Source organism: Engraulis encrasicolus, chromosome 3 (assembly GCF_034702125.1).
Source record: "Engraulis encrasicolus isolate BLACKSEA-1 chromosome 3, IST_EnEncr_1.0, whole genome shotgun sequence".
NCBI lineage: Eukaryota > Metazoa > Chordata > Actinopteri > Clupeiformes > Engraulidae > Engraulis > Engraulis encrasicolus.
Window position 1 is genome coordinate 13,182,483 of NC_085859.1, and position 15,387 is coordinate 13,197,869.

The 15,387-nt window shown below is 43.6% G+C and overlaps 2 protein-coding genes across 3 annotated transcripts in view; one reads left to right on the plus strand and one right to left on the minus strand.

Annotated features, from left to right (window-relative positions):
• golga1 (golgin A1) overlaps nt 1–7,262 on the plus strand; it is a 38,392-nt gene extending 31,130 nt beyond the window's left edge. For both annotated transcript variants that reach the window (XM_063194771.1, XM_063194772.1), the window contains 5 exons: nt 778–939; nt 1,261–1,320; nt 1,406–1,669; nt 2,268–2,354; nt 3,211–7,262. In XM_063194771.1, the coding sequence (XP_063050841.1) occupies nt 778–939; nt 1,261–1,320; nt 1,406–1,669; nt 2,268–2,354; nt 3,211–3,297 (660 nt within the window). In that variant the 3' untranslated portion in view covers nt 3,298–7,262. The remainder of the gene's footprint in view (nt 1–777; nt 940–1,260; nt 1,321–1,405; nt 1,670–2,267; nt 2,355–3,210) is intronic.
• A 2,950-nt stretch (nt 7,263–10,212) lies between these two features.
• On the minus strand, nt 10,213–14,898 carry LOC134445728 (actin-related protein 2/3 complex subunit 5-like protein). The gene is made up of 4 exons (XM_063194773.1): nt 14,354–14,898; nt 12,971–13,042; nt 11,837–12,013; nt 10,213–10,828 (listed from the first exon to the last, which is right to left on the minus strand). Exons 1-4 carry the CDS (start codon nt 14,492–14,494, stop codon nt 10,766–10,768), a joined length of 453 nt encoding a protein of 150 aa, XP_063050843.1. The 5' UTR covers nt 14,495–14,898; the 3' UTR covers nt 10,213–10,765.
• Between the last annotated feature and the right edge of the window lie 489 nt (nt 14,899–15,387).

A 15,387-nucleotide genomic window follows, 5' to 3' on the forward strand; every position in this document is an offset into this window, starting at 1 on the left:
ACACACACACACACACACACACACACACACACACAGACAGTGCAGAACCTGAAGAGAGAAGACCTGCCGTCCTGAAGCGTGTACGGTTGTTACGGTTGTCTTGCTACGCTTTTTTCCAAGAGGGAATAGGCTGTTCCAGAAGCATAGGAGACGTTTGTGGTTTAAAAAAATTAAACGTACGGACTGGATTGAGGACACCATCAGGAATGCCGTGTCTGTGTCGCCCGCTTCATATCTGAAGTTTTCGTGACCGACCATTTTATTATTTTGGAAAAAAAAAACACCTGGCTAGTTTCTTTACAAATGTGTGGTACATGGTCGATTCTGCTCCAACAATGCAAACTCAGACCGATTACATCACATCCAGTGGTGTAGTCTACGTAGAACGCAGGTATACGCAGTATACCCACCTGAACATTTCTGGGATTTCTGTATACCCACCTAAAATTGATTGATCCATTATTTAGAATAGCACAAATAAATACAGTGTACCCACCTCCAAAAAGGCTCATATATATACAGTATACCCACCACAAAAAAGTAGACTACAGCACTGGGGTGCATTTCTCAAAACCGAAGTTGCTTACTACGTTAGCTACTTTGTTGTTTTCAATGCATTTTCCCATTGTCAACTACACAAGTTGCTAACTGCTAACAACTACGCTTTCGAGAAATGCACGCACCCCTGATGTGATCACATCTGTGTACAAACAGTAAATGGGTCTATAGTCATGTGATCCTGATGACCGTGGTAAATGTGGCCTTCCTGTTGTGCAGGTATCCGACCTCCAGGGGGAGCTGGAGAGCGTGAGTGGGCAGCTGCAGCAGAGCTCAGAGGTCAGCGAGGCAGAACAGAACGGCACCGTTACCGTCGACGACCTGGATCACATGCAGAAGATCAACAAGGACCTGGAGCAGCAGCTGGGGGAGAAGAACAAGGTGCGTGTTTGTGCGTGCATGCGTGTGTTTGCATGTACAAGGCAAAATGAGGTAAATGTTGTGGCCTTAGTACAGTACTTAGGTGTGTGTGTGTGTGTGTGTGTGTGTGTGTGTGTGTGTGTGTGTGTGTGTGTGTGTGTGTGTGTGTGTGTGTGTGTGTGTGTGTGTGTGTGTGTGTGTGTGTGTGTGTGTGTGTGTGTGTGTGTGTGTGTGTGTGTGTGTGTGTGTGTGTGTGTGTGTGTGGAGAAATTAAGTCCTTGTCATTTCTAATTGCTTTGTACGCAGATGTATTGATATGACTTCTGCCTGTTTGATCTACAGACTATAAAACAGCTACAACAAAGACTGGCTGAACTGAAGAGGACATTTCAGAAAGAGCTTGTAAGTCTCCTCTTCACCGCTTAAAGACGCATCTTTACCTTCACTTGACGTTGTTTTTATGAACCTTGTCCTTGTGGTTGTGTAGAAACTAAAGCCAGACTCTGAGACTGATGGCAAAGAGAAGGTCATGGAAGGCCGAGGAGAGAGGCCTGAGAGGCCGACAGACCGGTCCAGTGCAGAGCACTTGGGCTCAGCCATGGCTCCCACTCCAGCCCCAGGCCCCAGCCTGGCCCCCACGTCGTCCAGTACCACTGTGATCAACACCTCCGATCTGAACGACTCACGGGAGATCAACTTTGAGTACCTCAAACATGTGGTGCTCAAGTTCATGTCTTGCAGAGAGGCAGAGGTGAGAAACTTGATATAATAAGTTGTACCAACCTTTTTGTCTCGTGTGTGCGTGTAGCAGTCACAGAAATTATGCTGTTAATTAAATTGTCTGTATGGTAAATTACTCTAGGCATGAACCAAAGCAGCAAAGTGGGATCAATTCCGCTCTTCTAAATGGATGTGCCTTTTCGAAATTTCCCCCATTCAACTCAATTCATCCTAAACCCCCGCTAGTCTCTTAAAGGGCATGGCTGCTTAGAACTTTATGTCGTACTGATTCTGGAAGAAACTCCTCTCTCTCTCTCTCTCTCTCTCTGTCTCTCTCTCTCTCTCTCTCTCTCTCTGTCTCTGTCTCTCTCTCTCTGTCTCTGTCCTTCTTTCTTTCCTTCCTTCCCTCCTTCTTTCTTTCTCTCTTTCTTTCTTTCTTTCTCTCACTCTCTATCACTCTCTCTCTCTCTCTTTCTTTCTTTCTTTCTTTCTTCCTTTCTTTCTTTCTTTCTTTCTTTCTTTTTTTCTCTCTCTCTCTCTCTCTCTCTCTCTCTCTCTCTCTCTCTCTCTCTCTCTCTCTCTCTCTCTCTCTCTCTCTCTCTCTCTCTCTCTCTCTCTCTCTCATTTAGGCATTCCATCTCATTAGGGCTGTGTCAGTCCTGCTGCATTTTACCCCTGAGGAAGAGGACATGCTCAAACAGACGCTTGAATACAAGGTAGCGTTTGTGTCTGCTTGCGTGTGTGTGAGTCAGTCGGACATTGCTTTGTATCCAAATGGCACACTGTCTGTGCACTTGTGAGAAAGGACTGGTATTACCACAGTCATGAGTAGGGCTGGGTATCGCAGCTATGTTCCTGTATCGATTCGATTTCGATTCTTAGGGCTCTGAATCGATTAATTACGATTCAATTCGATTCGATTCATTCCAAATCGATTCAATCCGTTCCCTTCTTGGTACCAGGATTTCCCCCAAAAGATGATGTTTTTTATATAGACTTTTATATAAATATGTCAAAGGGCTGTGGCTTGACAGTGTTAACAGATTGCTAATTTTTAATAATTAGGCCTAATTGACTAATACCTACTGTGTATTTCCCATAGACCTAAATTAAACAAAAAGAACAAAAAGAAAAAGAACCAAAAAATCAATTTCGATTCGATCGATTATCGATTAACTCGATTATTTTACCCAGCCCTAGTCATGAGTAATGTCTTAACCTGTGAGGGTTGTATCATTCAATAGGACTTTTGACTTAGTTGTATAGTAAAGACCTATAGCCTCGCCTTAGCTCAATAGCACACTCTACTGTTATTTCCCTTCCATTGCAGGCACTCTTGCTTTGTCGGTCTGAGTTAAGTTGATCTGTCCAGTAATGCATCTGTTGGCAATGTGAAGTGTCAAACAATCTCCATGCCACAAATGTTAAGCATTGTACCCTTTTGATGATGGGGGCCTATTGATTATCTGTGTGCTTATGAAGACGGACATCATTGCAAATGCGTTGAATCTCATCCATGGAAGTGCAATGAAGATGAGATCAAACTCTAATTGCCATTTTGTCTGTTGTCAGATGTCGTGGTTTGGCTCCAAGCCCTCACCCAAAGGCATCATCCGGCCCTCCATCTCCGCAGCATCCTCCGCCAACCACTGGAGCTGAAGAGGAGAAAAAGAGGGGGAGAAAGGGAGAGAGGGAAAGAGAGAGAGAGAGAGAGAGAGAGCAGGCTGGAAGACACATGATGGATGGATGGATAGATGGAACGATGGACAGAGGAGAAGAGAATTTCAAAGAGGAGACCGACCGACTGAAGAGGAAATCAAAGGAGCAAGTGTATCTGTTTTTGTCTTTGTTTTGTCTTTGTTTTTTAATGAAGTATTCACTCACTCACAGCTTTATGATGGGCATCTACAGTACACTGTGGCGCTTTGGCAAATCTTGTCTTCGTGCTCTGAAACGGTTTTGTACTTCTTTTTTCCGTTCTTTCTTTTCCACAAATTACCATTTACAAGAGGATTGGATGTCCCTGAACACTACGCATTTGTGTTTCGCATTACTACTGTTGTTATTATTTATTTATTTTTATTCTTTTCCTGCGATTTCATGGAGAGGGGGAAAAAATGGAAGCCATCGGTCCTGTCCAATGTGGAAGCGCTTTTGTCTTTAGTTTTGCCTTCTTGTCACACATTTATTTTGTCTCCCTGTCTTTCTAAAAAAAAAAATAATAATAATAATGCCCCATGTGCTACATGCAATCTCCACTTCACTCCACTTCACTGTATTCGCTGTACCTGGGGTGCAGAAATTGCCTTGAAGACTGCCTTTCTCAGGACCTTTTTTGGGTTCGACGGCGCACAAAAAACAGTGGGGGGGAAGAAAAACTCTTGGGGCAAAGACACATTTTTTTCCTCTCTTTCTTGACAAGGACCTAATGTCTAGCCTATTCTTGGAAACTAACACCCTATATTTGGACTTTGCCTTTGTGTATCTCTGTACATAACGATACATTCCACATGACTATTTATATATGAATGAGTGTATATAAGCATCTGCGCGAATTGTTGATTTATAAATCACTTAGATGTATATGATCTTTTATTTCTTCTCCTCCCATTTTTCCTCATATCTGGTCTGTAAAATTCAGCATTTTACAATATTTGTCTGTACAGAGGTGCGTGTGTGTTTGTGTGTGTGTGCGCGTGTGCATTTTGTTTAGCTTGGGGATAGAATCTAAACGTTTTAAAGGTGCACTGTGTTGGATTGTGGCCAGAGTAACTTTAAGCTTACTGCTCATTGAAACTGTGCTGTCTATTGCCAAATTTGATCCATTCATTAATATTTACTACATAATGAATTCATATTTACTAGTATGACCAAAGAACACTAAGTTTTGCAGCTAAAAATGTGCATTTGTCTTGACATTCAAAATGGCGACCATGGAGAAGATCCCCCTTTTCATGTATGGAAAGTGCGATTTTCCCAGTCATAATACTTATAATTTGATAGTGGTGGTAAGTATTTGTGAAAAGGGAAACATTTGTGAATGGGCAGCATGAATCCTGGAAATAAACTACTAAAAATATTACACAGTGCACCTTTTAAGCGGCTGCGGTTTGTGGGTGTGCATGCCTTACTTGGACTGCCCCAGGTTGTCTGTGCATCGAGACCAGCGCAGACATCATTTAATGAAATCCTATTTTTCAGGGTCAGAAGAGAATAAGACAGATCAAATGGACAGTCACCTCTCGTCATTTGCCATAGTCTCTGTGTGTAGTGGAGGTGTCCTGGGCTCAGAAAGTACAAACCTGGCAACATTTAATTTCAAACACAAATGGGTTCACTGAGTAGATGATGATCCACCAGACTTGGATGCTAAATATGATACAATCAGTTAAATCAGAGCTAGCTGGATCAGGGGGTGCATTTCTCAAAACCATATTTGCTATGCTAACTATGTTTGGTACTGTACTGGTTGCAATGCAATTTCCCTTTGACAACTACCCAAATTGCTAACTGACTAGCATCTATGCTTTCGAATAATTAAGGCACCCCTGATTTGTGGTTTCAAAGGTTTCAACTTCATGCACCTTGGACTGTGCCTCCCACCCAAAAACTTTAAGTACTACTTAAGCCTAAGTACTATCATGTGCCCCTTTGGTAATATATCAGAAATAGGTCTAACATGTTTATATATGCACTATTTTACCAGGCACATGCACTTTGCGCAAGGATTTTATTGAAATGTGCGAGAACAAATATTGTATGCAGGCCTATAAATTATTGCACTATAAACTTCTAGTGATGTGATCTATGATCTTGGGGGCAATAAGTACTACTTAAGCTTCAGTACTACTTGAGTTTTTGGGAAATGCGGCCTAGTTGGACAAGAATTTCCGCTCTTCCACCAACAGAAGGCGCTAATGTTCATGTTCAACAATCAGGGTATCCATCTCATTATCTAACCTCCTGCCCTCACCTCGTGCTTGTGGCCTCATGCTTTAAGGACACTCGCTGAAACAGAGTTTCCCGCTGTCAGCCTAGACACACCAACTATTGGGGGACTTATCCCCATTCAACATCCCGATTGCAAATGAGAAGATGACTTTTGAATTATGCGTTTGTGAGACATTGATTAAGACTTCGATCATCATATAAGTGTTCCTCGCACAAGTAGAGATCAGGAAGTTAAATATTGAAGTGGATCCATGGCATCTAAATGGGTTAAAACTACCTCTTTTCTCATATGTATGATGTCAGTGCAATTCTGTTTGCGGAGTGTGTGATCGTTTTCTTAGTGGTTATGTGAAGGTGACAAACTGAATGGGAAAAAAGATCTGCGTTTGAATTTGTCCCCGTCATGTCCTGTCGTGACTTCCAATTGTCTCATTAATGCACCAGAGCTGACCACCACCAAGACACACAGTACGTTGCAATATGCGACCTTGCCTCCTCCACTTGCCTCCTCCACTTGCTTCTCTCCTCGTACCAGGAAGTAATATGTCATGATGACATCACTGACAACAGCATTATATTTCAATATCTTGCAAAAGCTCAATTGTCGAGTCTTTTTCTCATTTGCAATTGGGATGGTGAATGAAAAACAGTCCCTCAAAAGTTGTTGTGGCTTGGCTGACAGCTGGGAAACTTTATCGTTTTCTCCACGGAGGAGGGGCCAGGAGGCGGGACGAGGAGACAAGCGCAAGTGGAGGAGGAAAGGTCACATATTGCAACACCCTCACAAAGTGGGAAAGCCTGGCTTGACTTGAGTTCTGCTATGTGTTGGTTGTTTCACCAATGACGTAGTGTTGACTGACTGCAATGAGTTGTTCTCATTATTTTAAATTGTCATGTGAATTGCACAAACAAAAGTTGGGTCCTGGGCAATGTGTTGGTTAAACACAGGTGTCCCTCCCCGCCTGACCCAGACAGACATGACTCTATTCACAGTCCAGTCTCTTTCCATAAGAGAAGTCGGTAACACTTTATTTTAGGGATACATCTATTAGCACTAATACATACAATGTTAATGCCTGCATAAGTAACTTGTAAGGCATGTACTAAGCAAACGCTAAGGCCTACTAGGTCCTTACTAAGGTTAAATTGGTAATAAATCCCTTATTGTGCATGAACAAGACATTTGCGAATACATGCCTAACAAATGTTTGATTTTGCTTTGTACATGCTTTACAAGTTACTTATACAGGGACATTGTATGTGTTAGTGCTAATAGATGTATCCCTAAAATAAAGTGTTACCGAGAAGTCTATAATTTGCACATCTTGTCAGTGGCACCTATCAGTTGTGGGATTGGAAATGAATTTAATTAAAGCTGCACAAGTGAAACATTGAGGAGTAATGGGAATTTAAAGAGCTCATGAAATCATGGTTATTGCTACAGCCTTTCTTGGGCTTCCTGGTTTATTTATGATTCTGCTCGTCTACATTCCTCTCATGCCAGAATCAGTGGCAATGTCATAATTTTCAGTTTTCTCCCTCGTGTGGGTATTGTACCCTCCGTCAGTGAGTAACAATGTTAAATGTCATTTCTTTTCTACCCAATGGGGTTGGGTGCTTTGTAGTCCAACATCATCCGTTTTGGGTTTCATTAAAGAGATGTTTTGAATGCCTCAACTGCTTTCTCTTGATCTGTCCCTATAGGAGAGGCTTGAACAGCATGCACTGTTGGCCAGGGGTTCCCAACCTTTTTCAACTTGGGGCCCACTCAAAATTGTCAAAAATGTTCGGGGCCCACCTCTGACCCAATTAAGAATAAAACTCAAATAAATCAACTGCAACACACACCAAAATATGATTATTATTTTTGGAAAACGATTTCAAGGCCCACTTGGAATACCTTCAGGGCCCACCAGTGGGCCCCGGTCCATAGTTTGAGAATCACTGCTGTAGGCTACAGGGTATTGAAGGGAAGAGTTAGCTGTTGGCTCACCTTTTTCAATAGAAAAAAATGTAGATTAATGTAATGGACATGGCCAGTGAAAAGCAATGGCTCCTTCAATACAAAACAACTCGGCTCCTTCAATACATTCTTACATGAAGCTAGAAACATGAAAAACAGCAACTGAACTTATTTCTTAATACTAAAGGTTGAATATTAGACCCATCTCCATGAGGGAGCATAGTGAGGATTTTTTTTTCAGTGGTTTAACTTCCAATGTGTTGGTGACACTACATTGAACTGAAGCAAAAACAAAACAAAACAAAAAAAACTGGATTCAATGAGATTTATTGCACCAGGCACTTTACCATACCTTTCCCCTGTGTTCATTCCATCCCCACAGAGATTAAAGTAGGGTGACTTCAGGTAATTTGAGCCACTTTTTGGTAAATCGCTTGGGAAAATAACAAAATACCATCTATGCACTTTTAATGTGTATATATAATTAATAACTACTATATTTCATCATTTTGTGTTGGAATTATATTATAAAACATAATTATTTAGGCCCCACAAGTCTTGAAACCCTGGATGTGGCAACTTTTTTGGAAGGAGCCGCTTCAGCTAATTTGAGCCACTTTATCTGGTAATTTGAGCCGGTTAAATAAAAAAGGGAAAAAGTCAATAATTCATCATTCCTTTTCATACTAAATCACTATTCTGTACAGCCACATGTCTCTGGACAGTGTTCATCCTATTTTTTCACTTTTTCTGTCTCCTCTTTTCATCTGCATTCATTTCTTTTCACCTGTCATCTACCTTAATTTTTCCTCCAAAAGTACACAAACATGAGCTAGCTACCGCTAAACAGCAGCAAATAGCAGCAAACTCCCATTGATTATAATGGTGGCTCAAATTAGCTGAACGTGGTGGCTCAAATTACCTTAACCCACTGAGCTAACAGTTGAAACACCATAAACATACTTTTTTCCAAAAAGGGTAATAATATGCCACACTAACAAACATTAATATAGTGCATACCATCCACACAGAAAACATACTTTGTTTTTATGTGTATATCTACTGGTATATGTAAGTTATAATACTTATAATAATTTGGCTAACTTTAGCGTGCCATGCTAAATTCCATGCAACTTTCTGGTGCAGCCTTCATTGGAATAAGTATCCCGCCCACCATATCAATCAAAACTCAATAAAATCCCCTGTTACATGTAATGAACTGTTGTGGCAACAGATTACCATACTTTGTAGTCATTGGGTCTCATTTCCAGAGGGGCTAGAACCCCAAAACCTTAAATGGCTCATTTTAGCTGATGGCTCAAATTACCTGAAGTCACCCTACACATTACAGGGGGGAAGTATATCCACGAACCCCCGCCTCAGATGCTACTGCGTTTAGTATTCAGACACCATGCTGAGGTTCTGGGTGGTTGTGTACAGTCATGGATACAGAATACTAGATATCACATAGTGGCTATGTCTTAAATGGCGCACTTTTGTCAGTGCACTGACATAGTGTCGTAGGAAATATTGAGCACTATGCACTGTGCCCTCGCTGGAAGTGACGGCTGAGCATGGCATTAGCTCGCCAAAATATGAGTTGGCAACTGTTAACCATGCACAGCGTATGGTGCTTGTATTTCCATGTCCTTCACCCCAAAGGACAACAATCACACATACAAAACTTTGGTTGGCATGAAAAGGTTGGTGTCCCATCAACATTACTTACAGAATTAGGAGACTGTTGACCAAACTCTTCTACTGAACTGACTGCCACATTTCCTCCGTGTCATAGTCAACATGGCCGATGTTTAGTGCGTGCAGTGTTCATCATTCAAGCACTGCATTTTTCCGCCATTGTTAGGGGATCATCCTGGCACTTTCAGTGCACTGGCTCAATTGAAATTTTCAGCGTGATCGCCCTAGGCACTGAAAAACAGTGCACAAGTGCGGCATTTGAGACCCGGCCTGACTTATTTTTTGGAACCAATGGCTCAATGTGATCGCAGCCAGCACCACCATTTTTGCTCAGTGGTAACGCTGCTTGAATGAAAACCAATTGGCGACAATGCGGGCGGTGGTAAAACAACTTCGTTGCTGACGGTGTGTAAAACATAGGAAAGGAAATACCAAAGGGGGTGGATTAGAGGAAGATACTTCAGGCCCTGACTTTTACGGGATCCATGTGGTGTCAGGTGAACACCCCTTTAGGAGACCTTTTTGGAGACCTTTGGAGTCTAGTCCCCTTAGCACTTGTAGATGGTGGGAGCCCACATCTTGTGCAAGCCACCACCAAACATCACAGAAAGATGAAGGAGGAAGGGGGGGGGGGGGGACGGACGCCCCCTTAGGAGACCAAACTTGATCACACTCCTTTGCGTTGGGTGGGGCAGACTTGGAATCCTCTTTCTCTAATCTACCCTCTTTGGAGATACGCATGTTCCAAGATGTCGGCACCTGAGGCTTGCCATGCCAAAAGGCCAAACGCGGCATTTAGTGTTCAATATCCATGCTGTCCACTGGGGGCGCAGTTTCAGAGGCATCTTCAGTGCAGAATACAAGTGAAATACATCCAGTTGGGAGGGAGACAGTGCAGCGCGTCCTCGGGGTAGCTGAGAAAGCTATGTGGCACATTAAAAGTCCCTGAGCTGGGTGTAGGCCTAGTTGTATATCCAGATTCCTTTTTATTACCAGTCTTTTGTCACAGCACACTAACACACAAACACACAAAAAATCCCCAACAGGAATCAAAACTAGGCTGGGCTGGGAACTCACCCAGTTTGTGTTTGGTCAAATTACTGAAAAGAGGTAATAAACTTGTCACATTACATACAACCGCCACAGACGTTAACCTTGGCATCCATTCATCCATACATTATTTCATTCACGTAAACCTTTGGCTGGCATCCATCCATTCATTCATTCATTCATTCATTCAAACAGAACCCTCCATTTATTGCCTCTCTCAACCCTTAAATGTTTAAACTTTTAAAATATAACAGTGATCTTTTTGTGTCTCTGCCAAGTCCCGGACAAAAAAATAAATTTGCACTGCAGAGTGTGGAAAGCGGAGCGCAGAACCGGGGAGATATGAGCCATGATGGGTGCCATCCATGGATCTCTACACATCCATTCAGTGCACAAGATCTTGCCCATCCTCTGAAGTGCAGAGTAATACAGTGTAGTGCAGAGCAGAGCAGTGGGGCCGCCAGCTCAGACCGTCTTTCTTGCTGTGAGAACACGCATGATGCAACCAACACCACCTGCGGCAAATGCCTGAGAGAGAGAGAGAGAGAGAGAGCGGGGATTGTGAGTTATTTAAAAGGAAGTGACAGGCAAATGACACAGACCAAGAGAGTTATGGCAAGTATTTACAAACTATGACTGCAAATCACATTTCATGAATTCTATATTGTTTCATGTTAACTGTGAAATCATCTGCATTGTCTGTGAAATCATCCGCGTTAGATTTGTTAAGTCCCATGTTTGCTTCTGAATTAGTGCCGTTATGCTTTTCAAATCACAAACTTGATTTTGTTTACTATACCACCATCGTCCATTTCAAAGTATTGCTATTCGTTTATCATCTAACCACATGCTCGTTCATACAACCCTTGTCTAAGGGATATTGCGCAATTCCAACTTTCCAAACACAAAAGCTGAGTACATCATCACATTGTCACTATTGTCACGCCCTCACAAACAGGGAAGCAGCTTTGGTTTGGAAACTGGTGGGGACTGGGGGCATACATTTCCCATATTGTCCCAGGGTCCTATTTTTTGCCTTGTTTGTAAAACAGTGGGGACAATTTAAAAGATCACCTCAAAAGTGGTATGAACATGTCCCCAACTATCCACGCCATAAACTACGACTACGATCACCATTATATTACATTTCACTTAGCTGGCACGTTCTATCCAAAGCGACTTAGTCATTTTACAGGGTATCCCTTACAGTCGCTGGAGCAATGTGGGGTTCGGTGCCTTGCTCAAGGGCACTTCAGCCATGGATGGAGGTGTAGAGAGAGGTAAGGGCGGGATTCGAACCTGCAACCCTGTGATCTAGAGTCCAACTCCCTAACCATTACATGGAGGTGTAGGGAGAGGTAAGGGCGGGATTCGAACCTGCAACCCTGTGATCTTACAGTCCAACTCCCTAACCATTACATGGAGGTAAGGGCGGGATTCGAACCTGCAACCCTGTGATCTTACAGTCCAACTCCCTAACCATTACACCACGGCTGCCCATAACCTGCACCATCATCCGTAGAAGAAATGTCCCACCTTCTCGTGCCACTGCAAGAGGACACCGCTGCTGTTGTCTGAGGGTTTCTCGAAGCCCTTGTAGATGTACTTCATCAGAAGGTCGACGCCATTCTTGTCCAGGGACTTGACAGCTCCCTCGATCTCACTGGTCTTGAAACTGGTGAGCACCTTCAACACCAGCGCCTGAGCTTTCTCCTGAAGGCAGAGTATAGGGACGGATATCACAAAAGTGGAAAAAGGGTTATGTAAAAACAACAACACAGGCGGACGGGGTTCTAAGGGCATGCCAACCGGGCGGGCAACTGCCCAGAGTGGCACCTGTGAGGGGGCGGCACCATAGCTAATCTTCGCCCCCAACAAACATGGCACTAGTTACAATCATTAAGGTCGTTCATGATGGCGTTTTTTCAACCAGGCAGCAAATTTGCTAGGCAGCGAGCATGCTCACTGTGTCCGCGTGAAGCATCCTGGTTAGAATTGCCATTCACAACGCAGTTTAAGGGAGTGACCTCTGTGCGGCAGTCGTGTCACATGGCGTTAAACCATCGCGGGAACAAAAGTTTTGTCAAGCAGCCACGCAGTACCACAAGAGCAACTGCTGGGCAGAAGACCTCCTCCATGCCATCGGTAATCTGCTGTGATTGGCATTCATCAATCTGACGTGAATTGCGGATGTAGCCCACATGCTTGTGAGGCAGCTCACTCGCTGCTCCAAGTAGGAAGCATCCTTTTTTATTTACGTTAGAAAAAACTGTCCAACTTGTTTGCCAAGCATTCAACTCCACCTTTATTAGACTAAGCAGATCTCGTGTTGATCAAGCATTTTTATGCTTGGTCGCACCGTGCCTATTGAGTGCTTTCTAATATTGCAGACTCCCGTCCTCACTTGCATGCTTGTGGCCTCCCGATGACGTCACTGACGACAGAAGTGTATTTCCATACCTTGCAAAAGCACAATTCTAATGTCTTTTTCTCATTAACATTATTGTTTTCTCTGCGGAGGTGGTGCTACAGCAATACACGAGGCCACTAACACAGGCCAAGGACAGGAGTCTGCACATTGGAAAGCACCCCTTATTTCTGTGCTATTTCCCCTCTATTTTATATAGTCTTTCCATCCAGAGCTGGGTGAGCAGCACCCATGACACCCACCTTGACTGCAGCGTTCTTAGAGTTGATGGGCGGGTTCTTGAGTGCCGTATGGAAGGCTGCAAGCATATCCCCTGTACATCAATGATGGTTAAGGAATAAGTAGTAGGCCAGTAACTTCATCTGAAATGAAAATTTGTGAAGCACTTTCACAAACAGGGACAGCGACCCGGCAACTCTTATTATATGTTTTATGAAGGTATTGATGTAAAATTGATGTCGGCTACAGTACATGAGTGGACAAGCTCAGTTTCAATGGGTCACGGTTTGGCAAAAGATATGTGTCTACTGCCCATTTCCAGGTGATATTATTTGTAATATTCTATACATGGGTTCTGAGTGTTTATCAACACGATGTTATGAGGAGGGGCAAGACACTGGCAGCCAACCACGTGAGCTATTTTGTGACCGACAGCGGTTTCCAATAATCAGAGGTTGAGTTGTGCGCAGCTAAGTTCGCGCAGTCAGGTTATAAACAAAATTTAGAACCCATGTATAGTATTGAAGTGGGGGGAAATTGGCCTACCACCTGACAACCAGCAAACATGGTTACTTGCATTTGCAGCACAAGAACTGTCAACACATCTGTCCTTGTGGCAACCGCAAGCGACCAGTTGCCAGTCTGTGGCTATGTCATGGGGTAGATGAACAAAGATCCATTCATTACAAGACAATGACATAGTGGCGTTGAATTCAGCCGCCCTAACCCCACTCTCAGTCACGCCATTGTGTGCACAGCATAATTTTAATGGACAACAATAAACGAGAGCCTGTTAACGTTTCAACCAGGTCCCGTGGAGGGCAAGATAAGGAATGCGCCTGGAGGTTTGGTTTATTGGTGCCAAAGGGCGGGACAGAGAAATCACGGGGAAAGAATTTAAACTTTCCTGAACGCTAGGCAGTCATGAGGTTGATTGAAAGGAACGCGCACATATAGATCACCGTGATGAAATGACTTCAGGCTCGCGGAATGCCGCTGGGACATTCCATTGCGCTCGCACAACAGGGTGAATAGCCTACACAGGGAGAGGTCGCGAGCTACCGACTATAACTGATTTGGTTAGAATAACAAGAAAAGTCAGATATTATAATGTACTAGACAGTTGCATCGATATACCATTCCCATACTGTGCGCGAGTGCGAGGTAAAATGCGCGTAGGGTAGCCTACGCATGAATGTGCGCACGCTTTGCAAGCCAAGGTGTGAAATTGTTCAATAAGGTAAATCGCTGTGACACACAACATCGACGGTCTCTTGATATCAACACAATAGAACAGAGGACTAACATGAATGCATGACAACGTTAAATATACAGGCAGCAATCTCTACACGTGACATTTATGAAGCACCATCCCTTTACGAAGCCATGTCATTTCTAAAAGGATATTGCCTGATGAGGTTGTCCACTTCGGTGGCATCGGGTCCTTGTAGTTCCGCAGACTCCTCTTGATCATCCACAAATTTATTCTCGTCGTATTCGTCTATGTCGACCCCCCTGAACTGGGAGGATAGCGTGCTTTGAGCCATCAAATGGGGGTCACAGCAGTCGCGTGCCAGGAACAACTAGAGATTCTATTGATGAAAATCTGACGCGGTCCCTCCAGTCCGTTCAAACGTGCAGTTGCCGCACTCCAATCTCGGCTAAGAAAAACTCTCGAGTAGCTCTAGATGAGAGGTTGTCGCAACCGTGCCGACCTGTTCCGTGTCTACGTAGCTAATGCTATGCTCGGGGGGTGACACCTGCCATGTTGCCGAGAGGTTGCAGCCCTCACCTCCGTCCGTGCACAATCATAGCTGTGTCGGCATTCCTGCACAGCCCTTATAGAATCTGTGATTCCTGCAGAGCGGACAAAATCTATCTGGAGCGGAAACGGAACTGAGAAGGAAAGGGTTAGAGATCCACCTTCTTTGAGGGTATGGCAACAATGTTTTCGTTTCCCGTTATCACTGAGCCACAAGCATCCTCATGTGGACAAAAAGTGCTGGATTATCAGAAGATTTATTTTGGCTAGAATTTACAGTTCGATGCTTGAATCTGTCAAAATGTCCAGGCCTATTCTGAACTGCAAAATGTTTTGTTTGTTTGTTTGCTAGGCCCAGGACAAAGGGCCCCCACACAATACATGTTCAGGTATGTAGGACCCAATTCTGTGCGCCCTCTCTCCGTGGGCCCGGGACAAGTGACCTGTTTGTCCACCCCTGTCGGCTGGATGCACAGCTCATGGAAATAATGACAACAAAATCTAATACAAAAGGCAACCAAAATAGACTAGGCATTTATACAACTTATACAACACACACATAGGCCCTTGACAAATTCCTGCTGATTAATCACAACATACAGTATGAGAGCAGGGGGCAGCAGTAACAATAGCCCTAGAGCAATCTGCGGAGATGAGATTGAAACCTTTTTCCAGCCT